This window comes from Notolepis coatsorum (genome assembly GCF_963971535.1).
Source record: "Notolepis coatsorum genome assembly, chromosome: 18".
NCBI classification, from domain to species: domain Eukaryota; kingdom Metazoa; phylum Chordata; class Actinopteri; order Aulopiformes; family Paralepididae; genus Notolepis; species Notolepis coatsorum.
The window spans coordinates 48,744,058-48,769,955 of NC_140182.1; the positions used below are offsets into that span (position 1 = coordinate 48,744,058).

A 25,898-nucleotide genomic window follows, 5' to 3' on the forward strand; every position below is an offset into this window, starting at 1 on the left:
GACAGACAGACAGGCAGGCAGGCAGGCAGACAGACAGACAGACAGACAGACAGACAGACAGACAGACAGACAGACAGACAGACAGACAGACAGACAGACAGACAGACGCAGTCAACACACACTAGATGGTGTCCATGGCAGCCAGCTATAGAGCTTATACTCAGGGGTCTGACCCTGCTTTTTATGTGCATGCCCTGTTTGTTTATAGACCAATAATCTCACTGCAGCATAACAGTAATTGACAGATCTTGATTTACCGATAAGCCTGTGTATCTCATAGGGAATGACAGTAAGCCAAACATGTCCTTGAATCAAGGCTGCAGGTTGCCCTTGACTCTCTCTCTCTTTTAAAAATCCTAATACCTACGATCCCACAGCAGCCTCCTGCAGAGGCCTTTTTATTATGCTGACAAAGCACAGATATGATTACATTGGGAGCAATAGGCCGTCTCCTCATGGGGATCTGGTAATTTAATTTGTGTATGTGCCGCATCACATGCGCATGACAGATTTCGGTCACACAGTTTCTTGACAATTTGATGTTATTGATGTTATTGGAGATTATTTGATGTAGATGTGGATCAGTCATTACCATGTTGACACTGTTTCCTCTGGCATAATGCTAGATTACCTTTATTAGAATAGAATAGAAATACTTTATTTATCCCGAGGGACATTTTCAATAATTTCACCCTACCATTATCTTACATTCATGCAGTATTTTCAATAGTTAAACTGGCCTTAAATATTAATGAGATTTATTGATGGCTTTCAGAATTCTTTGGATTTTTACCGTCCGTCTCCATGCCTGTCCTCTCATCTACTCTATTATCATCTCAGTCTCCGTGCCTGTCCTCTCATCTACTCTATTATCATTTCTGTCTTCATGCCTGTCCTCTCATCTACTCTGTTATCATCTCTGTCTCCATGCTTGTCCTCTCATCTACTCTGTTATCATCTCTGTCTCCATGCCTATCCTCTCATCTACTCTATTATCATCTCTGTCTCCATGCCTATCCTCTCATCTACTCTATTATCATTTCTGTCTCCATGCTTGTCCTCTCATCTACTCTATTATCATCTCTGTCTCCATGCCTATCCTCTCATCTACTCTATTATCATTTCTGTCTCCATGCTTGTCCTCTCATCTACTCTATTATCATCTCTGTCTCCATGCTTGTCCTCTAATCTACTCTATTATCATCTCTGTCTCCATGCATGTCCTCTCATCTACTCTATTATCATCTCTGTCTCCATGCTTGTCCTCTCATCTACTCTATTATCATCTCTGTCTCTGTGCCTATCCTCTCATCTACTCTATTATCATCTCTGTCTCTGTGCCTGTCCTCTCATCTACTCTATTATCATCTCTGTCTCCATGCATGTCCTCTCATCTACTCTATTATCATCTCTGTCTCCATGCATGTCCTCTCATCTACTCTATTATCATCTCTGTCTCCATGCCTGTCCTCTCATCTACTCTATTATCATCTCTGTCTCTGTGCCTATCCTCTCATCTACTCTATTATCATCTCTGTCTCCATGCTTGTCCTCTCATCTACTCTATTATCATCTCTGTCTCTGTGCCTATCCTCTCATCTACTCTATTATCATCTCTGTCTCCATGCCTATCCTCTCATCTACTCTATTATCATCTCTGTCTCTGTGCCTGTCCTCTCATCTACTCTATTATCATCTCTGTCTCCATGCATGTCCTCTCATCTACTCTATTATCATCTCTGTCTCCATGCATGTCCTCTCATCTACTCTATTATCATCTCTGTCTCCATGCATGTCCTCTCATCTACTCTATTATCATCTCTGTCTCCATGCCTGTCCTCTCATCTACTCTATTATCATCTCTGTCTCTGTGCCTATCCTCTCATCTACTCTATTATCATCTCTGTCTCCATGCCTGTCCTCTCATCTACTCTATTATCATCTCTGTCTCTGTGCCTATCCTCTCCTCTACTCTATTATCATCTCTGTCTCCATGCCTGTCCTCTCATCTACTCTATTATCATCTCTGTCTCCATGCCTGTCCTCTCATCTACTCTATTATCACCTCTGTCTCAATTCACAGACACAACTAGTATGAAGCTCAGACCTGTAGGATAGTGGCTCCTTACGAATGAGAAGGACTTTGTGTGTTGGTTCTCTCGTCCTCATCAGAGGCACGTCTTCATCTCCTGGTGAAGGTGTCCACAGCAACAGCGCCGACCGCACAACAAGCCTCGACTCCTCCTTCCCTCCTTTCTGCCTCACTTACCTTCAACGCCCCCTCCTCCCTCCACCCATTTTACCTCCATCGCCATCTCCTACCGGTCTGGCCTGTACTGATGGAGGGATAGAAGGGTGGAAAAGTAGAACAGTGAGGGGGGTAGGGGAGAGAGAGGGAGGGAGGAAAAGTAGAGAGAGAGAGAGAGAGAGAGAGAGAGAGAGAGAGAGAGAGAGAGAGAGAGAGAGAGAGAGAGAGAGAGAGAGAGAGAGAGAGAGAGAGAGAGAGAGAGAGAGAGGGAGGAGGCAGAGGGCAAAGTGTGGGGGGGAGACTGGGTCTGATGAAGGGAAGAGGGGAGGAGAAGGAACAAGAGACGGGAGGGAGTGGAGGTGGAGAAACCTCCAGGGGGCGGCCCCTCCGGCAGGCTAATTGAAGCTGTGTGGCAGCAGACTCTGAGCTGTCACTCCAATGAAGAGCCCATTTGCTGTGCTTTGCAGACTGTGTGCAGAATCCTGATGGCTGCTTATTGAGGCTAGTTTAGACCACAGGGAAGACCTGGGTGTCACAGGGGGGGCGTCTCACTGGCTCCTGCATGAAAACATTGTGTGTGTGTGCGTGCGTGTGTGTGTGTGTGTGCGTGCGTGCGTGCGTGCGTGCGTGCGTGCGTGCGTGCGTGTACGTTTGTCAGAGTCTCTCATACATTATAATATTGTGTTAGAATCTTTGGGGATGTGTTTGTAGTATCAGGTTTTTTACAGGTTGGAGCAGAAGAGATTAGTATCTTCTGCAAGAGCACATAGCTGCAAGGAGCCAGTGAATTATTCATCATGAATTGCCGTAACTTTTTTTCCCCCGCCTTGCTAAACTGCAGAGATTTCAATGAAAATGATCTGAATGTACGTCCAATACTAGCACAAGGTAGGACTGATAATGAGTTATAACTAGCAATGTCACTAACTCACTCAGTCATTCATTCATTCATTCGTTCATTCGTTCGTTCATTCATTCATTCATTCATTCATTCGTTCGTGCATTCATTCATTCGTTCGTTCGTGCATTCATTCATTCATGCGTTCGTTCATTCATTCATTCAGTCTTCCAGTCATTCACTCACACTTAGCCACTCTGCCCCTAGTGGCAGCTCATACGCATGCCACTTTGTGTAAGACCAGTTGAGTCTATAAGATAATGCCTCATAATTCACATCTATGACACTGTCCTTGTTAGTAATTATTATGAATTATCAGTGTCATCCTAATTTAAGGAACTCATACATGAATAGTCTGCCTTGTAATAGATGATTGCATCAGGCCAAAACAATTGTGTAATTCTCTGTCTTCCAACATGGACGCCTGTAACATAGCAAACATTGTTTTATATGGTTTCTATATACAAAACAACGGTGGCTATGCATTGATATCAGAGAAATATATCAACAAAAGCATATTTGGTGTCTTATTACTGGATCTTGTAAATATGTCACAGTAGAACATTAATATCATGCTTTTCCAGTGTTTTACCTACTAGTCACAGGCAGCCATGTTGGAAGAAAAATAACTACATAAACATTCCGTGCATGGCCTCTATTGCTAAATGCATCAAGGATGCGATTTGTTGTTACAATTTCTATATAAAATGGTGTGTTTTATCTTTCTTATCAATTTATCTATTCAGATTTAGTATTGCCTATATTTATTGTCTTCCTATAACCATGCCCATACATGTACTCCCCCCTCTCCTGTGCTGCTATGGCACCTGGATTTGCCCAAGGGGATTAATAAAGGAATATATTATATTATCTTAGTCTTACAATTATTTACATTACCTCCCTCGTCTTAGTCTGTCATTTAGTTGATTTTCTCATTTTGACCCGGTGCCATCACTAATGACCCTGGGCTCTAATGAGCTGGACAGATCAATGACCCACGGGTAGATGCAGTGATCAATAGAATTGAACAGGCACGTGTGGATAAAAAAAAAGAATGATGCTGAACTTGTCTTTATTCAACATCGTACAAGATGTGCTGCTTCAAGTTTGGTTTCTCTGTGAATTAGTTAGTTTGAAACGTCACCTTCATGAAACCTATGAATTGCAAAAAACTGATTTTGATAGTTAGGTTTGAAATACGAAACAGATTAAAATGAACACCGTCACCTTTCAGAAAACGGAATAGAGATACGGCGAAGGGAGAACAGGGTATTTGGTACTGATTTGACATCGAGCTCTTGGTGGATTGAGTGAAGCTGGCAATAAACTCCCAGCGGGAACCACAGGCTGCACAGCAAGCCACTAGACATCACCAGTCGGTCCACATCAATCTCCTTATTGAAGCGGAGGCAGCATTCATCTGAGGGCTGCATTCACTGCGCCGGGAGCTCCTGTTGATTGCATAGATTAAAAAAATTTAATTACACACTATAGGCACACGGATAACTTAAGGCTTGTTTTTTTTCATTCATAATGTGGAAACACACAATAGGGATGTTGTCTGTGTGTATTATCCAACACAATAGGAACTCCTCTCATTGGCTTGAAAAGTCGCTACGGCCTATGTTGTGGTTACATGGTAATTGGTCTCAACGTGTCGGTACCGTAGAGCTCTAACAGGTTCAGATAAAATATTCACTCTCCCGGTTAGGATTTCAAGGTATGTATATGATACCCGATGAAGGCCTCTAAAAAGACCAAGTCACTCGGCACCCCTGCGGCCGTCAAGGTAGGAGACTCCGCCGTTGGCAGGTATGTGTTTGTGCTGAAGGGAGAGGCAGTTGGTCGCTACGGATAAATTATATTTACATGCCTCCATATAATCACAGCGAGGATCTACTCCATGGCAACCAACCATCTGCGGTGGGAATGAAAGGCTGATACTACATGCAGGACTTTCAGGGCTGTACAGTGAGAGCTCTCCTGCTGTAGAGTGGCCACTCGAGCCCAACGTTGTTGTTTTTATGCATAGTGATGTAACGGCATCTGTATTCAGGACATGAATAGGTATTACAGGCCATACACAACCACAGTGAGTATTATTGAAAGGTTAGAGCCACTGCAGTTGTTTTGAAAGTGACTTTTTAGTTTCTTTGTAAGCACAAGTGATGGGTTGAATATTACAGTCTTTATTTAGATGATCAGAATTGGGAACTGACAAAGTTAACTTTTACTACTATCTGCAAGTATGTATTATGTGAATGTTCCTGATCTGATTGTATGTGTGTGTGTATTTACAGTATGTCTGCTTGTTTAGAAGTCCTGGTCAATGTTTCTGGTTTGTCATAGTACAGTATTTAGAAACTGAAACTCTACATTGACTACTATAGGATTTCTTTTACAGCTTCAAAAGGAGCGATACGGCCTACCGTCCCATGATGCCCTGGCCCAGATCCTCCCGGATTACCTGGACGTTTTCAATACAACCCAGCCTGGGCTCCCCAGGACAGACCAGCAGGGACGAGAGAACACACCAGCTGCAAAGACAGAAGCTACACAGAGCACTGAAGCCGTCTGTTCCCCGAGTATAAACCAAACCTATCGAGTATATCATCCGCACAAACGGTAAGGACACAAACGTTGAGGACACACACATTAAGGACACAAACATTAGGGTCACATTAAGGACACAAACATTAAGGACACATTAAGGACACAAACATTAGGACACAAACGTTGAGGACACACACATTAAGGACACAAACATTAAGGACACAAACATTAAGGACACAAACATTAAGGACACATTAAGGACACAAACATTAAGGACACATTAACACTTTGATTGCCTAAGGCTAAATTCATGATATACCATCCCTTGCCAGCTCTATTTGTCTATGGAGAAGTTCCCCTTCTTTGCAGGGCTATAACTTTTTAAATTCTATTGCTAGATTGCCATTATTAGGGCCCATTCAAGGTCCTATATGTATTGTTCATTGTGTAGCAACGTTAAACTTTTTCATTCACATATTCATAGTAAAATATGGTCTAAAGTATAAGTATGTTTTCATCTCTTTCTGCAGCTTTCTCCAGAACGTGATTTATAGCCCCAAATGCATTATATTGATGATGAAATACAGTTTGGTAGGAATCTGTGCGAGATCAAAAATTTCAATTGGACGTACTTCTAGAAGTTTCTACGTATCATCTGATGATGACCGGATGGGCGGGGGATCGTTTATAATTCCGTGGGCAGCGTTATATCATTCATCTAGTGTGGGTGATATGATCATCAGAGCAGTTTATATCGAACACGTTCAAAAATAACGCTGAATCTTACCGTATCTTCCTCGCGCCGTTGGACGATGAGCGTGGAACTGAAATATTCCTATTATGGGATGTAGAAATACGCGATCTATTTCCAGGTTGTATAATAGTATATACGTCCAAATCATGTTGTTTATCGAGTTATTGGCAACGGATCGCTATGTATTGTGTCGAGATTGAGTCCCGGGACCTATAGAGAGTGCCCGGAAGTAATATGGACAATCAGCACTTCATCCACATGACTTCCTGTTTGGCGCTTCTGCCGATCGGCCACCAGATGGCGCTCTTGAACCGCTAGAGGGTTGAGAGGAGGCCAGCACAGTCTCAGGGCTGCGGAGGAAAAATATGATTTCGATAACAGATTTTTGAAATATTGATATTAAAGACGAGTTACGGCAACTTGAGCATGGCGGGGAAGGATGCCTAAACACGTTTTCGGCACTTAAAGTGTTAAGGACACAAACATTAAGGACACAAACGTTGAGGACACACACATTAAGGACACAAACATTAAGGACACAAACGTTGAGGACACAAACATTAAGGACACAAACATTAAGGACACAAACGTTGAGGACACACACATTAAGGACACAAACATTAAGGACACAAACATTAAGGACACAAACATTAAGGTCACAAACGTTAAGGACACAAACATTAAGGACACAAACATTAAGGACACAAACATTAAGGACACAAACGTTGAGGACACAAACATTAAGGACACAAACATTAAGGACACAAACGTTGAGGACCCAAACATTGAGGACACAAACATTAAGGACACAAACATTAAGGACACAAACGTTAAGGACACAAACATTAAGGTCACAAACGTTGAGGACACAAACATTAAGGACACAAACATTAAGGACACAAACATTAAGGACACAAACGTTGAGGACACAAACATTAAGGACACAAACGTTGAGGACACAAACATTAAGGACACAAACATTAAGGACACAAACATTAAGGACACAAACGTTGAGGACACAAACATTAAGGACACAAACGTTGAGGACACAAACATTAAGGACACAAACATTAAGGACACAAACGTTGAGGACACAAACATTAAGGACACAAACATTAAGGACACAAACATTAAGGTCACAAACGTTGAGGACACAAACATTAAGGACACAAACATTAAGGACACAAACATTAAGGTCACAAACGTTAAGGACACAAACATTAAGGTCACAAACGTTGAGGACACAAACATTAAGGACACAAACATTAAGGACACATTAAGGTCACAAACGTTAAGGACACAAACATTAAGGACACAAACATTAAGGACACAAACATTAAGGACACATTAAGGACACAAACATTAAGGACACAAACATTAAGGACACATTAAGGTCACAAACGTTAAGGACACAAACGTTAAGGACACAAACATTAAGGACACATTAAGGTCACAAACGTTAAGGACACAAACGTTAAGTACACAAACATTAAGGACATATTAAGGACACAAACATTAAGGACACATTAAGGACACAAACATTAAGGACACATTAAGGACACAAACATTAAGGACACATTAAGGACACAAACATTAAGGACACAAACATTAAGGACACAAACATTAAGGACACAAACATCAAGGACACAAACATTAAGGACACAAACATTAAGGACACAAACATTAAGGACACAAACATTAAGGACACAAACATCAAGGACACAAACATTAAGGACACAAACATTAAGGACACAAACATTAAGGACACAAACATCAATGACACAAACATTGAGGACCCAAACATTGAGGTCACAAACATTAACTCATTCAGCGGCAGTCACGATGATAGTCGGGTTAACTCGCCATCGCTTGAGCGCCAATCAAGAGTATAGTTGGGTTTTAATCGTTATTTCTTTTATTAGCGATATCCATTCATTTTCATCCATCCAGCCTGATGTTATCGTTGGGAATGGGTCTGAGCTTGCAAAAGGGTAAATACCGCCGCCTACGCCTTCCAGTTGGTATTGCACTCCACTGGGAAAGGTGTAGTTTCTCTTCTTCGATAATCAGGCGAAAAATGTCAACGTGTTTAGTGTATTCCACTAAAACGCTATTATCGCGTCTTTCTCTGGAATTACTCAGAAGCACCCAAAGTTATACTCATATTCAAAAAGCTATAAAACGGAAATGTACCAATGAAAAAACAATCCGTTTTGTACATGTTGACTGGAAGCAACTCACTGATAATCGACGGGTGTATTAGACCCATAGCTATCATTTAAGATATATTTTAAGGACTCGCAAATCTCACAGTCCCCCCATTGACTTACAGCGGTGGCGTACTAGCGCCATCTCGTGGATTAAGCGATGGCGCTGAATGAGTTAAGGACACAAACATTGAGGTCACAAACATTAAGGACACAAACATTAAGGACACAAATGTTGAGGCCACACACATTAAGGACACAAACATTAAAGGGGAAGTAAGCCCAATTTCAGAATTCATAGTTACAGTACATATCTGGTCTATGACACACAAATATTAGTGAAAATGAGCAACTCTCTCCTAAATCCAAAAAAGATGAGTGCTAATACTCAAACGTGTGATATTGTGAAGTATAAAGTCTGAAGCCGCTCTATAGAAAATTAAATGGGAAAGATTGTATAATTACGCTGAGAGCACCCAGGGGAATGTTCTGAGTTCATGTAAAAAAAAAAATTCAGAACAGAGACCAATACTGTAGAATAAAGCTCATTTGGATAAAAAATAAAACAAACATTCTGTGGGTTCACACATTCAGTCTCCCATTCATTATCAATGGAACAGCTCCAGACTTTATACTCGATGACATCACAAGTTTGATTCTTACTTCTCTGGTTTCTGGCTTTGGGAGAGAATAACTTGTGTTCACAAATTGATTGAACCGCCTTAGGCCATGGAAATAACATGTTAGAATGTTTCATTTATTTGGTGTGTTTAAAGTGCTTTGATAATTGCTGTTTTGTTAAAGGGGTACTTCATCCAAAAAACAATGCTGATTTATTTTGCACATAATCCCAAAACTCTAAACTCAAAACTGTTTTGTACACATTAATTTAGTTTGACAGTTATTGAGAGTAAATGAGTTTGACATTGAATCCTTGTGTTGTGTTTATTACAGCTCAATTAACTGACAAGGTAGCAGTCTCTATAAGACAAGGTATTGCTATCTTTTCATCTACATAATTTCATTGAGCTGTAATTAACACAACACAAGGATTCAATGTCCCTGATGACATCACTGGTGGCCATATTTAAACCAATTTACTCTCAATAACTGTCAAACTAAATAAACGTGTGCAAAACTGTTTTCGTTTAGCACACATTAATTTGTTTTTGGATGTGTGTGAGATTATGTGCAAAATAAATCAACATTGTTTTTTAATGAAGTGCCCCTTTATTTAAATTCTTATTCTGACCAAATATGTTTGTGAATTTGATTGTGTGTGTGTTTTTCTTAAATGTGTTTCCTGCTTCAGACACCCCCCTCCTGAGTTTGAAGATGGCCCCCACATGGCACAGGTCGCTGACCTCCAGGCGAAGGCGAGTTCACGTCATGTGTTTCCTGAATTACACTTAGAATCATAAGAAGACCACAAATAGTTTGTTTCAGCTCCCACTGCTGAATAACCTTGAGAATGCTGGGGCCAGGTGACCCATCCTCGTGTCGTGATTGGCTGAAGAACATTCTGATAAAATCTTGATAACGCACTTGAAATCATCAATCTCTGCTTCATTTTAATTTACATTATGTTGATCCATTGGACCAATCACAGCAGTATTAATGCATTTCTAACCCCTTTTGTTTACTGCAAAAAAGAAATTATCCTACACCAGGAAAACTGCCCAAAAAACAAGCATCTGTCATTAGTCAAATTGTTGATAAAACTGTTGTATAATAGCAATAATACACTCAGTCCTGCCGTGGTTTTGGCAACTGTTGTGCCGATTCTACGGCACTTGGCTTTCAGCCTTATGCCTGTGACTGCAGCACAGTGGTGCCAAAAATCTCATCTCTTATGGCTTAATTCATTCCCATTAGCAACGTGTCTGCTTTAGAGACATGTCTTTAATAGAAGGGAGTGAGGGAAGGCCAGACATTAGGCCAAACTCCAGATCACCTCTCTAAGCCCCCATGAGAGGCCACAAAATCTCAGATAGGCATCTCAAAATGTTCACGAGTTTAAGATTACTGATCAGATTCTCCACAGCTCCACACTGGCTAGTTATGCAGTATAATGGCCGCCGGGGCTGGAGGTCGTGCTGAGGTCATTATAGTGCTCTGTCTGGGCTAAATCCTCCAAGGTGAATGAATGGTTTTATTTTCCTGTCTGGACGCTCCAACGCGGCCTATCCCTTAAGGGATTATTCCGGGGGCGACAGTGGCTCAGGAGGTAGAGCGGTTGTCTGGTATTCGGAAGGTTCCCGGTTTGATTCCCAACAGCATGTCAAAGTGTCCTTGAGCAAGACACTTAACCCCCACTAACTGCTCCTGATGAGCAGGTTGGCACCTTGCATGGATGCCTCCGCCATCGATGTGTGAATGGGTGAATGTGAGGCATCTATATAAATGCAGCACATTTATTCAGACACATTTCTGGAAAATATTTTCTTTCTAGTGCCACGCTGACACACAAATGAACAACAACAAAATAAATACAAATACAAATAAGAGATACAGTTAAAACAAACAGAATGATGTTATGTACGATCCCCCTACTGTGCACAAGTTACTCGTTTCCTTCTGTTCCAGGCCTTCCAGGTTATCAAATAGCAATGGAATTCTGTCTAAGGTAGAGACCGTCTTAGATTGGTTTCTCTCTCACGATACAGACAGCTGCAGCTCCTCTCTGACACCCAAGAGGAGACAACATAGTGGCTAGTAGAATAGATTACCATTTCCCTACCGTCTGACTGCACCCAAGGCATGACTGTGTCCACGAAGGTTGATATTTGTGCTGTCAGGAGAGGTCTGGTCCGGAGGCCATCTTTTATGCATACCATAACATTTTCTTTAAAAATATTGCCGGCCTGTATGCAGGCGTAGGGACTGCTGCTGTGGGCTATGCCCGGAAAATTGTGGTCACTCAGTCACGGATGATCTGGCAGGGATGTTTGGTTGGACGCATGCGCACATTGCGCAGGTAGTGCCCCCCCCCCCCCCCCCCCCCCCCCCCAGTAGCGCTGTGGGTCTGCATGGTTTCATGTTTGTTCTAATTTCTTTGACTACCGTATGCGTTTGAATTCATGGGTTAAATCTGTGATTGTTTTTGAGATGACCTCAATTTGATAATAGTCTGATATAAAGGCAGATATCTGACTCCCAATGGGACAACTTCAAGGTGACACTGCACACATTGATATACTACAGCCATTATAGCAGTGGCCTAAAAATAAAAAGGTGACACACACACGCACATACACAAAAAACACACATCCCACTGCTCTCCTATGGGGTGGCTGCCATCTGTTTGTGATGTAATTGTCCTAGAGCGACGGTAAGTACGGCAGCGAGGCCCCTTTTTAAGTCTTCAAAGAAGCGTGGTGACAGGAGCCCCCCCCACAATGCCTAGTCCAATGATGGGGCTCTCCAGTCGCAAGGCGAGGACCCCTCCTCCCCATCATTGTGCCCGTGCGCTCAGCCTCTGTCTCCAGTCTCATCTACAGTCATGATTGTCACCTTGTCCTGCCCTTTCAATTAGATGCTCAATTTCATCCCAGGGTCCCAGGGGAGCCACAACCACACCAGCCTAGATTGGAATCTCCTAATCGTGGATATAGCCCCTGCCCCTCAGACCGCTCGCTCCCTGCTCTCCATTCAGCTCTTTGTACCCTGGCCCCCTGCCAGGCGGAGCGGAGCATGTGACCGAAGAGCGGCAACACACCTGTGTGCTGCTACACGACGAGCACGTACCACACACACACAGACACACACACACACAGACACACATGCGCGCGCCACAATGAGAGCGCCAACAATGCCCCCCAGCTTTAATTGCTTTCCAGAAGAAGCTGAAGCCCAGCGTGGCGCCGCTTTCTTCCTCCAGTAGCCGGCGTGCTCTCATCCTTAAGGAGAAGAATGAGAAAAGAAATGATAACAAATATGTGGATAATAGTGTGTTGAAACCATAGAAATGGAATGAATGAGCAGCACGCCATAGACTGACCATAGAACAACCACATCTACTGTTGACATACATGTTCAGGGGCAGAACATGTATTTTCGGCAAGCTCAAGATCAGTGTTTGGTATTCCGTTCCGGCTCTCGAGTATGTGCATGTGTTTACCACGAGAGGTTCCCCTCTGCTGTTCAGTACATGGGCTTTAACAGGAGGCCGCTCCATGCATGCAGTAGCAGGGTTTATCCCAAATCCCTGGATAAAGCTGCCGTGACAAAATGGGGTGGGGACGGAGGGTCTTATTGTCCCTTTGGAACCGCGGTGCTGCAGCCACGATTACAGAACCTTCGACAATCAATTACGGGAACATCAAACAACATAGAAGAGTCTCGTTTCTGTCTGTCTCTTGTGTGTCGATAGCCATCACGAGCTTAACGGAAACCTGGAGAAAATAGCGTTAGTTATGCAGACATTGAGCCTTGTAACTAATTATCAGACATGTATAGTTGTTAATCCTGTATGGTGCAGAGAGACTTGCTATCATGTGGAGTATAACCTGTAGAACTCAAGTCATCAGACGATGGTGTTATGGAGACATCTAGTGGTGGTTAATACTCATAACCACTTGGCTTCATGTGCTGACAGTCTGTGGCAAAAGTATTGTTAACCACAGAGTAGTCTTTCGTAGCCAGACCTCTCTGCACACTATGTTAGCGCTGGAGAGAGGTCTGGCTGTACCTGTTATCATTCTGGTATAGGGGGAAAAGTGCGCTGGCTTGTTTAAATGATTACAATCATCCTGGGTGGCGCTAAGCCCAGGATGCAGCGGCGGTACCCTTACAAAATAGTGTCACAGATAGCGGAAGGGGAGGATAATTCTGAAATAGTCTGCCAATGGCAGCTGACAGTCTCAGTCCTGTGATCCAAACTAACCAGAGTTCTGTGAAAACGTGAGTGAAACAGCAGAATTCACCAGACCATCAACCCTTTTGTGTTAAACTGTAAGAACATTGCCCTTCTACTCAACACTGCAATCAAATAGTGTGAGATCGATCATGCCCCCCCCCCCCCCCCCCCCCCCCCCAGCAGGAAGTGGAGAACTACCGGACAGCCATGGGTAAGATGGCCGAGGACATCATCGCCCTGAGGACCCAGGTGGTCGCTCTGGAGTCGGACAACAGCCGGTTCCGCAGTGACCTGTCTCTGCATCACGATCTGGCCAGAGACCTGTTGAAGGACACCGACGTCGACGTCATGACCAAGGCCGAGATGGCTGACAGGATAGGTACAGCTGGTGCTCCTCTACAGCCCATCACACTAGCCTTCCTAAACCATGATCACTCCACCGTGATCACAAACACCCCCCTGTTGATCGTTTGTTGCCTTTAAAGTATAGGGATATGTGCCGTCACTAACTAATGCAAAGAGGTTTGCTGCCTGTGCCCAGCCAGCAGTTCACCAATCCACTGTTTTGTGTTGGTTTATTTCAGAGGAAGTAGTAAGGTATACTTTGTACACGATGGAGTTCATCCTTGTGGGAGTCCTTTCCCCAACAGGCTGTGCCACGCTATGATAAGGCAGCTTGCTTAGACCCTGGTGAAGCTGTGCGGCTGTGCATCCCTTATCTCCTGAAGGACAGTTTGTGACCTCACTAAAAAGAACGTTCCAAAAAGCCTTTCTGAGTCCATCAAAGCAAAGGCAGCGGATTAAATTCCCTCTTAATGGGAAACTTGTTCGGTTTCAAAGGCTTTGATGGCAGCTGCATTTTTTTCTACATCGCTATTCCGATGTGTGAGAATGTTCACAGAGGAGATCTGACATTATTAGTTGATATCATTCCAACTTTGTGAAGTCTTTGAAACTGTTCAGAGATACTCAGTAGATCAAAGAGCCAAACACTAACAAGTTCTCTCACCACTGTGCAATATGCATATTGGCAAAAACGGCTACCCAGGCTATAGTGTGTCAGATACAGACCTACCACAGGCACACGTACAGTTGTTATTATTACCCAGATTAGTTCTGCTGTGTGAACTCTGTCATGCTGCTCTGTTGAAGGATCTCTGAAATTCAAGCTGGCCAGTGAGACCAGCAAGGCTGCTGCTCACAGGGACAAGATTCAGCAGCTACAGAATGAGCTGATCAGGGTGAGACGCAGAGGCAGAGCCCGACCCGCCACGCAGGCATGAACACACATTACATACATATAACTAGCAAGGCACCGATACCAAACACATCTGATATTTGGCCGATACCAGGCTGATGGGGTATCGTTAGCAGAGGATTTCCCTCTATGCTCAAATCTGATACCAGGAGTCATGTGTAAGAATTTATCTATTTCTGCCATTTTGCACACAGAAGCATAATTGGATCTCTGTACTTGTGAAAAATGTATTATAATATATTAAAGGAACACGCCAACATTACAGGAAATGCACTTACCGTCTTCTCCAGAGTCAAACAAGAAGATAGATAGATACCAGTTTCCTCTCTGTGCGTTCAGTAGAAAGCTATCCGGCTGCAAGCTAACCTAGCTTAGCACAAATTAATGGAAGCGGATACGGACCACTAGACTAGCTTAAAACTCCGGGAGAGGTGTTTTTGGCCAACAGCTAGGCTAGCCGATCTATATCTGCTTCCATTCATTTGTGCTAAGCTAGGCTAGTTTGCAGCCGGATAACTTTCTACTGAACGCACAGAGAGGAAACTGGTATCTATCTTCTTGTCTGACTCTGGAGAAGACGGTAAACGCATTTCCCATGTTCAAGTTTCAAGTTTCTTTAATATTTGTCATACAGAAGTACAGAATACTTTTATACAAAATGCTTCTTACTGTTACGCTCCAGAGACTGTGCAAGACAAGATAAGTATGAAATAAAATAACATAGTAAAATTAGAAGTAAAAAATTAGGTCACAGTGTTCAGTTTAGACATATGTACAATGTTCGATGCAGAATAGACGTAGTTACCATACAATATACAATACTGTGCAGTGTACTAATATACAATACTATATAGTGCAAGGCAGAAATGGGACGCAATTTAGGTACAATTCACAGTAGGTGTTCCTTTAATTATCTCTCTCCAATGACCCCAAACGAATGGTCTTCATCTACGCTGCTCAGTAAAAGGAGTGGATCAGACCAGCACTCAGTACCAGCTGATACTTGATAGTTTAGGACACAGAATCTGCATCTGCAACAGTGCATGTGACACTGATGCACCTCTATATGTATATATATTCATGCACATTCTGTAGTTATTCTAATAGCAGTCGATACTTTTAAGTAATTCCAAAATTGTTTTGTGAGTTACGCAGAAGAATGACAGAGAGAAGGAGTTGCTGGAGCTCCAGACAGCCCAGCACCACCAGACAGCCCAGCAACACCAGACAGCCCAGCAGCAGCACCAGAGTCGTTTAGCAAAGATGGCAAGTCTGGAGGCGACAGTGAAAGAGCAGGAGAAGGTGAACACACCCACACTGTTCTATGCACCAAGTGACTACACCATGCTCTGATGAAGGCTGACTAGGCTGAAACGTTTTTGTTCGATGGACAAAATAGATTGGTGAAATTGAGACGCTGTCCTTGTACCTTTTCTCACAGTCGGTGAGCACTACCGTACATCTTTGGATGTTTTTTTTCTTTTTTTAAGTATATGTTTTTTGGTTTAGCACCACAATAAGAGCTTCTTTCTGGGAAGGCGTGTCCAACTCCTCCACTGCAACCAATTGATTGTTGTTTTATGGACGCTTAGTTACTTTTCATGTGTTGCTAGTTAAGATATGATAACTAAGATATTCCTTTATTGATCGCCTTGGGGAAATGCAGGCATCATAGAAGCATGGGGAGGGGGAGGGGAGGTACGTCGTACAGGTAGTAGAAGTCATGGTACAGGTCACAGAATTATAGTACAGTGGAGAAGTAAAATAAAAAGGCAGTGTAAACAATATAATTTACTCTGGACATGTGCATATGGGCAACAAGGTGCGAGATGATGGTATGTATGCCCTCTCAGTTATATTTGCCCTAAATTAAATAGTTACAATATATAATCTAATAATCTAAATCTAATCTAATATATAATAAATAAATAAAAAACGAAATGCTAAATATATGCACTATATAATCTAATAATCCAATCTAAATCTAATCTAATATATAATCTAAAAATGCTAAATGCTAAATATATGCTCTGATGAAGTATACAGTATACACATAAGGTGTGGTATGCATAAGGTAAGTATATATTGTCCTTTTAGGTGGGAGTCAGCTACTAGGTTCCTAGTAGTTGGATGTCTGGCAGCAGTCCCTGCCCACTGTTGTGGAGACTGATGGCCGCTGGTATGAAGGACTGGCCGAGGCGGTTAGTTGAGTGTAATTAATAGCTAAGACTAGAGTTGATTTCCTGCTGCAGGGCTAGATTATAAGAAGAGGATGGATCAAAGTAGTAGTGTTGTCCTTCCAGGCTCTGTTGTCCTTCCAGGCTCTGTTGTGACTTCCAGGCTCTGTTGTGACTTATGTGAGAACGTTGGGGCTGTGGCTGTGGTTCATATTATTATTATTATTATTATTATTATTATTATTATTATTATTATTATTATTATTATTATTATTATTATTATTATTATTATTATTATTATTATTATTATAGTTGCAGTGTTTGCTAACATTGGACATCAAAGGCAGTCTCTCTAGAATGCTGGTTTATGTTTGTTGTCAAGTTGAAACCGTCCATATTTGCGGCTGCAGGCAGAAGAGATCTCCCTCAATACTGGACCAGGTTTACAAATACAGAAGTTATCCTTTAAGTAAGTTCTTTTTTATCTTATTAAGTGAACTTGAACCCTTTCGTCAGGTGATTGAAAAGATGGAAAAAGTACTGGACAGCAAGTTGAAAGAAAAGAACAAAGAGAACGCTGAGAAGAAGCAAACGGGTGAGGAGGCTTTTAGTGAAGTGAGAATACAATACAATAATAAAAACAGTCCTAAACAGTGGTAGAAACGAGGAACCTGTCCTCTCCTCCTGGTGTGCGCAGGTAAGGCTGACGACAGGAGGGACAAGATAGAGTCGGCCCTGACAGCGGAGAACGCTCGTCTCAGAGGAGAGCTGGAGAGGTTACGCCAGCAGCCCGCCCCTGTGGTAATACAGCAGCTAACACAGGTACTCATCACTCACGGTTAGCCATTCTGCCCCTAGTGACGGCTCATGGGCATGGCACGTTGACTCATGTTCTGAGAATCTACCCTCATGCTTTGCATCCTTGTGGCTCAGTGGCTCAGGATGTAGAGCAGTCGTCTGTAGTCAGAAGGTTCCCGGTTCGATTCCCGGGCAGCGTGTCGATGTTTCCTTGAGCAAGACACTTAACCCCTAATTGCTCCCGATGTGCAGGTTGCCACCTTGCATGGTTGCCTCCGCCATCGGTGTGTGAGTGAATGGGTGAATGTGAGGAACAAAATTGTAAAACGCTTTGGATAAAAGCGCTATATAAATGCACCATTTATTTTATTTGTTACCTTTACTTACCCAGGGAAGATGTGCTGGGCTGCTTCACATTCATACAGTCACATTCACACCTGGGCTGCTTCACATTTATAGAGTTACATTCACACCTGGGCTGCTTCACATTCATACAGTCACATTCACACCTGGGCTGCTTCACATTCCTTCACACCTGGGCTGCTTCACATTCATACAGTCACATTCACACCTGGGCTGCTTCACATTCATACAGTCACATTCACACCTGGGCTGCTTCACATTCATAGAGTTAAATTTACACCTGGGCTGCTTCACATTCATAGTTACATTCACTCCTGGGCTGCTTCACATTCATAGAGTTACATTCACACCTGAGCTGCTTCACATTCATAGAGTTACATTCACACCTGGGCTGCTTCACATTCATAGTTACATTCACACCTGGGAGCAGCTGCCTAGTAAAACTACTGTTGGCCACTGAGTAGCTCCGACTTGAGCAGTTCGGGGTAAAGTGCATTGCCTACCTCCCACCCAGGCAACATGGAGATTCAAACAGGCGATCTTCAACTCAGAAGCCTGCCTCGCTTCAGGCTACCGCTGCCCCTGTACAATAAAATACATCATTCCCTTTCGTTGTATTTTTTCATTTCAACCTTTATTTAAAATCGTAAGCTTCTGAGGTTTCCCTCATTTACAGAAACGACGATTGTAAAAAATGTAAACAGTACATAATACAAGCAATATTCACAGAAAATTAAACACTAAACTTTAAAAATAATTTAAAAAGATCAGCTAAAACAGTTACAGGTAGTCACACAATGGTCTGAAATCATACGTTTAAACATACCAAGGGAAGGGAGAACCTCCAATTTCAGAGAGAGTTGAAGGACATTCCATGAGTTAGAGGCATCAAAGGAAAAAGCTGACTTCCCTAGATCAGAACAAACTTGAGGGACCCTAAGAACCATCCAGTCATTCGATCGAGTTGAATAGGTTCCAATATTCCAATCTAACAGTATACTATTGCCCAATAAAACGTTATATTTCGTATAGCTTTGCGCTCTGCTCTATTGGAACTGTCCCTTTAATCATATGCTATCATGAAAACTTTCAACCACATGCACGCACCCCCACACCTGCCTGGCCACGCCCACATCCGCTCACACATAAGCGGGGCCATGGCCATACTACCAGCTCCTTCCCTACTTTCACCACCTGGAAGTACGTGCAGGGCACCCCTTCAGATCAAGTGCTGAAGTAGTTAGTTAGTTATAGGAGCTGTGTTGGCATTGTCTTTTGTTTTTCCCTCTCTCACTAATTTACGGGAGAAAGACAGAATAATGTCGTCACCACCGGAGAGTCTAGAGGATTATTCTGACCTCCACCGGCGCTTCACATTCGGGCTTCCTCAGGGCATAGTGGGGCTTTCCTACTCCACATTTGTGGCAGGCAGGTGAGCCTCAGCGGTGCCCAGAGGGGAGTGCGCGTCGCTGGGCAGTTCCCCCGCCAGCGTTGCTCTCCAGCTGTGCAGCTGGATACTATTGCCGCGGGAGGCAGTCGGCTGGTCCGACGGCGTCTCTGTTGGGTGGTGTCTTGCGGCGCGGGCTCTCCGCCTCTGCTTGCTCACGTCAATTGGCGGTGAGCGGCGGGGGCGGACGGTCTAAACGGATGTGTCAGTTGTGCGAGGTCGGCTGCTCAGGCATATGGCCCCGCAGAACAGCCGGCTCTAGGCGAGGATTCCTCTGTTACCTCTCCATCGCGTCCAATACAGCTACAGTAGCTGGCGTTAGCTTGTAGCTAGCCGTTAGCCTGTGGCATCCGATGGACAATTAGGATTGCATGGAGGGGGCGGGGAGTTCTTGTTTGACGCCCCAAGAAGACAAACTTGAGGGACCCTAAGAACCATCCAGTCATTCGATCGAGTTGAATAGGTTCCAATATTCCAATCTAACAGTATACTATTGCCCAATAAAACGTTATATTTCGTATAGCTTTGCGCTCTGCTCTATTGGAACTGTCCCTTTAATCATATGCTATCATGAAAACTTTCAACCACATGCACGCACCCCCACACCTGCCTGGCCACGCCCACATCCGCTCACACATAAGCGGGGCCATGGCCATACTACCAGCTCCTTCCCTACTTTCACCACCTGGAAGTACGTGCAGGGCACCCCTTCAGATCAAGTGCTGAAGTAGTTAGTTAGTTATAGGAGCTGTGTTGGCATTGTCTTTTGTTTTTCCCTCTCTCACTAATTTACGGGAGAAAGACAGAATAATGTCGTCACCACCGGAGAGTCTAGAGGATTATTCTGACCTCCACCGGCGCTTCACATTCGGGCTTCCTCAGGGCATAGTGGGGCTTTCCTACTCCACATTTGTGGCAGGCAGGTGAGCCTCAGCGGTGCCCAGAGGGGAGTGCGCGTCGCTGGGCAGTTCCCCCGCCAGCGTTGCTCTCCAGCTGTGCAGCTGGATACTATTGCCGCGGGAGGCAGTCGGCTGGTCCGACGGCGTCTCTGTTGGGTGGTGTCTTGCGGCGCGGGCTCTCCGCCTCTGCTTGCTCACGTCAATTGGCGGTGAGCGGCGGGGGCGGACGGTCTAAACGGATGTGTCAGTTGTGCGAGGTCGGCTGCTCAGGCATATGGCCCCGCAGAACAGCCGGCTCTAGGCGAGGATTCCTCTGTTACCTCTCCATCGCGTCCAATACAGCTACAGTAGCTGGCGTTAGCTTGTAGCTAGCCGTTAGCCTGTGGCATCCGATGGACAATTAGGATTGCATGGAGGGGGCGGGGAGTTCTTGTTTGACGCCCCAAGAAGACAGAGCTCTCTCCCCTCGGGCAGAGTGTGCTTTGTTTTCCTGGGAGCCCCATTCTCCGAGTCTGGGTTCAAGTCCCACCTCCGAGACGGGACGCCCTACTGCCATCCGCACTGGACGTTGGCCCCCGCCTATCAGAAAGAGAAAGTGGGTTGAGCCTCCCGCCGCGAGGGATACGAGCTTGCATGTTTTTTGTCCCCGAGCTTAGGGGGCTCCGCTGCCGACGCCACTGTATCTCTGGCAACGCCGTTCTGTGAGGGAGGCAAGCGTTATCTGCCTTTTCTTTGGGCTAGGCAGTTGGCTATCTGGAGTGACCAGGCCTGCATTGCTATTCTCCACCTTACGCAGCTTCAGTAGCTAGCCGTTAGCCTGTAGCTAACCACTGGCCGGTAGCTAGCCGTTAGCCGGTAGCTGGCCATTAGCCGGTAGCTGGCCATTAGCCGGTAGCTAACGGTTGGCCTGTAAGAGCTAGCCGTTAGCTTGTTGCTAACCGTTAGCGATAGCCGCGGGGAGATAGCGGGCCCTGGACACTCTGATTTGGCGTCGTCTCTGGCAGAAGATGTCGTCAGCCTGCATCACAGCCGGCCGCAGGATATGGGCAAAACGCCGGAGCAGGACTCCAGCCGTAACCACTACTGGCCCCGCCAGCAAGAGGCCTCGTCAACGGGGGGACCACCATTGTTGCGGCCAGTCGTCCTGCGCCCGGGGGTACAGGTAATGAGCTCCGAGAAAGTAGGACACATTACCCCTTCTGCCCCACTCCCCCCCCCCCCCCCCCCCTCCCCATAATGATTTTGGTTAATAACATGAAGGGTCCCTCCTAAGAAGCGGTCGGCTGGGAAGGAGATTTTTATCTCTACCGAGCGCCAGTGCACTAGGTTAGACTCGAGGACTCGCGTACATCTCCGGGGGGAGATGACAGAGTAGATCAAACATTGGCAGGGGGGTTTCACGCCCGTTATGTGGGCCACCGGGAGCGGTGCGTTCGCGTACTGACCATCTTGGTGGCGCCCTCTGTGATGTTTTGGATCGACACGCATACCTACCCCCCTCTTAGGACTGGGGGCGGCGGCGTGACAAGGGCACAGGACTTGTCCTGGTTGCGCCGGACCGGATTTAACCCGTTGTCCGCCGGGGCGCAGACAAGTTCTGGTACCCCGAAGGACCCTGGGCTTTTCCGGGGGGAAAATGCCAGGGCGGGCCGGACGTCACAGGGGTTGATGTCATGAATGTGTGTGTCATATAGATGCCACTACGAGTTGCCCTTAACAGTGGTGTGCATTGGTCCATACTATGTTATACCTTTTTGCACAATGTTAGGTGGGTTGGTCCTTCTCCATTCGTTTTCACCCCTCTCTCCCTGCTAAACCGGGGATGGGAGGGGGCTGTCGGGGAGGCTGCTTCTGTCAACTCCTCTATGCATCCCTGTGTAGGTCCCGGTCCTCCAGGCCCAGGTCGGGCCTTGCCCTCGTTGACCTGTTGGCCTGGGTTAACCCTTTTTAAACCTGAAACGCCTTGAACTGCATTGTATAGCCTGTGTATACGCGCAGTTATGTTTCCGGGGTTTCTTAATGGGTTAAGGGAGCAACCATTTTCTGTTAATAAACATAGGGGGGTGGTTGTCTCCCCAGTGTGTTGGTAGCAGAGTCGACTCTCCGGTTGAGCCCGGGTCTGACCCCGGCTGCCCGAGAGTATGCCCCCGCATGTTTCATGACGTCTGCCAATTGTGTCAAACTCTTTCTCTGAACCTCGCCCCCGCGGGATTAATAAATTGGCGGAGTCAGGGTTCGTGGTGGAATCTGTTCGCTGGCTGAGTTGGCTAACTCCGACTCTGCGAGGTTCGTGACCCCATGAGATTGTGACATGGTGCACGGCATACCGAACACCCTTTCCGCCGGGATACTGTTCTTACAGTTAGCCCCTTAGGCGCCTGTCTAGTTTGCAGTGCTCCGGGCGCAGGTCGAGTTCTGCTCTTGTTAAGACCTGTCGGCCTGGATTGAGGGATCAACCTCCTTGGAGGGTTGTCTCCCCGGTGCGCCAGCTGGCCCCACGACATTGTGGGGGGGAAGCCTCCTTGGAGCGCTTCAGAGCGGCGTGCCAGGTGGAGAAGGGCCTTCACCTATTGTAGGCCCTGTCCGATACGCTGGCGATGTGGGGGGTGGTGTGACCGTCTGGAGGGGTCTCGATGCCGCAGCCTCGTTGACCTCACCAGGCCCCTTTTTCGGGGGGTACTGGCCCCTGGGATGTGGCTTGGGGCTGGGGCCTCGTCCGCGCCCCGCTGCTACGGCCTTGCCACGGGGTCGGGGCTTTTTGACCCCGACCCCGCGATGTTGGGGGCTGTGACATGGGTTTTTTGCTTCACGTCCGTTCCCTGGTGGCGTGCGGGATGCGCGACCGAGTAGTATTCGAAGGTGAGTCCCACGGTCTGCTCACCCTGTGCGTTTGAGGTACTGTTCCCTCTTCGCACAGTCGGGTCCGGTCTCCCTCCCGTCCCTCACTAGGGGAGGCGGGGGGGCCCGGATCCTCCCCGTTATTCTGATGGTTGTAGGGGACCTCAGCGGGTACATCTGTCGGGCTTTCCGCTCTGCTCCGCTCTTGTGTTCCAATAGAGCAGAGCGCAAAGCTATACGAAATATAACGAAGGTTATCCTATAACCCTAGTTATATGAGTATAGCGAGCGCTCTGCTCGGACTCACTGAGAACCCCATGTGTCTTCTGTTTCGGCGGTGAAAGACTGGGGAAGGAGCTGGTAGTATGGCCATGGCCCCGCTTATGTGTGAGTGGATGTGGGCGTGGCCAGGCAGGTGTGGGTGTGCGTACATGTGGTTGAAAGTTTTCATGATAGCATATGATTAAAGGGACAGTTCCAATAGAGCAGAGTGCTCGCTATACTCATATAACTAGGGTTATAGGATAACCTTCGTTTTTCCCACTCGAAAATAAATAACTTTGGTTGGAAACTGACATGTGACTCCCCTCTTAGACACGAGACCCACCTCTCCCCGACAAGGAGAGGCTGAGTTTACTGAGTAAGCTGGAGAAGGCCGAAGCACAAATACACACACTGGAGACTCAGGTAGGAATGAAAATACAGAGGCACAAGCCATCTTTAAAGGGTTGACACACGTCAGTGGCAACTCAGAGGCATGTCTGTGTGTGTGTCCTACAGCTGGAGGAGAACTCTAAACGCTGGGGAAGACAGAGACAGAGCATGTTGACCAGCCTAAGTGAATACAAGCACGGCTTCGCTCGAACGTCGACCACGATCCTCCACAACCCGCCCCTGGTCAGTAGGGTGTGGCTTTCCAATGTCTAATGGAATAAACACATTCATCTCATGCATGTATGTCATTCATCTTGAAAGGTAGTGAGTAATTTTGTCATTGACTGATGCACTTTTGACTATGTCTTCCGTCTCCCGCAGAGGGTTGTGTCTGATCCCCCGGGAGAGCAGAGCCGGTACAGGCAGCAGAAGCCTGTTAAATGACCCTGCTGACCTGAGGCCATGGTTCAGTTGTAATGGGGCCAGTCATTTCTTCTTGGATTTTCTTTATTTCATTTGAACAATTATACATTTTGATGTAGTTGTTTTAGATGTAATAAATATCTGAAAGCAGCATACCCTGTATTCAGTTGGCTTCATGCGTTATCTGTAGTTCATATGGATGACATGTTTCCCTGTATTGTAATCTTTTTGCCACTTACACATGCTGTCACAGCACTGTGCAAATACACGCTGTACTCAGTGTGTAGTAGACTGTCCAGTTTCCATCATGACTTATATTATTGGATTGTCCATTAGGTCTGCAGTAAACAAGGTCCTTCTGGATTTGTATGCATGCCACCATATGCTCTGAGCTGCTCTGTCACTGTTTGTGGTGTAAAGCTCTCAGGGTCAACATGATGGTCTCCTCTGGGTTAAAGGTCAACATGATGGTCTCTGGGTCAACATGATGGTCTTCTCTATGTCAACATGATGGGCTTCTCCGGGTTAAAGGTCTCAGGGTCAACATGATGGTCTTCTCTGGCAGCAGGATGGGCTTCTCTGGGTTAAAGGTCAACATGATGGGCTTCTCTGGGCAGTGTTTCCCCTACCATTGCATTGGCGGGGCGGCCCGCCCCGCCAACGGGACGCCCCGTCCCTCCAGAAAAAAGTATAATAATCTTTTTTTTTATAATTTAAAATGTTTACAAAAATGTTATATATATTTTTTTAAGTTCGCTTTAATCACAGTAACGTTGGCGAGCTAGCTAAATTATACATAAATCGGTTTTCATATAAATCAATCTTCACTAAGACATTAAAACGGTGGTGCAGCACGGTCTACGGAGACGCAGAAAAAAGCTAAAAATCCATTCCGAGACAACTCCGAGACTGACTAGCATCACGCGTAACAAGTCTCAGGGCTAGATCCACAAAGAATGGATTGCACGGTGCTAATTGCACCCTTACTTACAATTCATTATGAATTGAAAATGGGGGACCCTGATGTAAACAAGACGAAAGTCTTTCTCTGGTCTGCAACCCTTAACAATTGTGTGTATTGAGCCGTACTGTATTGTACCCATTCTGCAATCTGTTAATACAATTTTCATTCAATCAATCACCTTGTTAATATTTATTTACCTAATTTATGTGCAATCGTTTAATTTCAGCTCAGTGTAGAGAAATGCACCGATACTAACAACCGCCTTACTGCGCACGTCTATGACGACACTGTTGACACCACGTATCCGTGACACGCGCGCCCCGCGAAAACACTAGTAGTTTTGGGGACCTACCACCCCCCCTGAAAAAAATCCTAGGGGAAACACTGCTGGGTTAAAGGTCTCAGGGTCAACATGATGGTCTTCTCTGGCAGCAGGATGGGATTCTCTGGGTTAAAGGTCAACATGATGGGCTTCTCTGGGTTAAAGGTCTCAGGGTCAACATGATGGGCTTCTCTGGGTTAAAGGTCTCAGGGTCAACATGATGGGCTTCTCTGGGTT

The 25,898-nt window shown here is 45.4% G+C and overlaps 1 protein-coding gene across 1 annotated transcript in view; it reads left to right on the forward strand.

The window, feature by feature from the left end:
* Positions 1–24,396, forward strand: part of ccdc33 (coiled-coil domain containing 33) — a gene marked incomplete at both ends in the record, with an annotated part of 174,978 nt that extends 150,582 nt beyond the window's left edge. The window contains 9 exons of the mRNA XM_084335198.1: positions 13,699–13,897; positions 14,671–14,759; positions 15,932–16,078; positions 17,470–17,548; positions 17,651–17,791; positions 21,465–21,622; positions 23,893–23,985; positions 24,079–24,195; positions 24,334–24,396. Coding sequence (XP_084191324.1) covers positions 13,699–13,897; positions 14,671–14,759; positions 15,932–16,078; positions 17,470–17,548; positions 17,651–17,791; positions 21,465–21,622; positions 23,893–23,985; positions 24,079–24,195; positions 24,334–24,396 — 1,086 coding nt within the window. The remainder of the gene's footprint in view (positions 1–13,698; positions 13,898–14,670; positions 14,760–15,931; positions 16,079–17,469; positions 17,549–17,650; positions 17,792–21,464; positions 21,623–23,892; positions 23,986–24,078; positions 24,196–24,333) is intronic.
* Between the last annotated feature and the right edge of the window lie 1,502 nt (positions 24,397–25,898).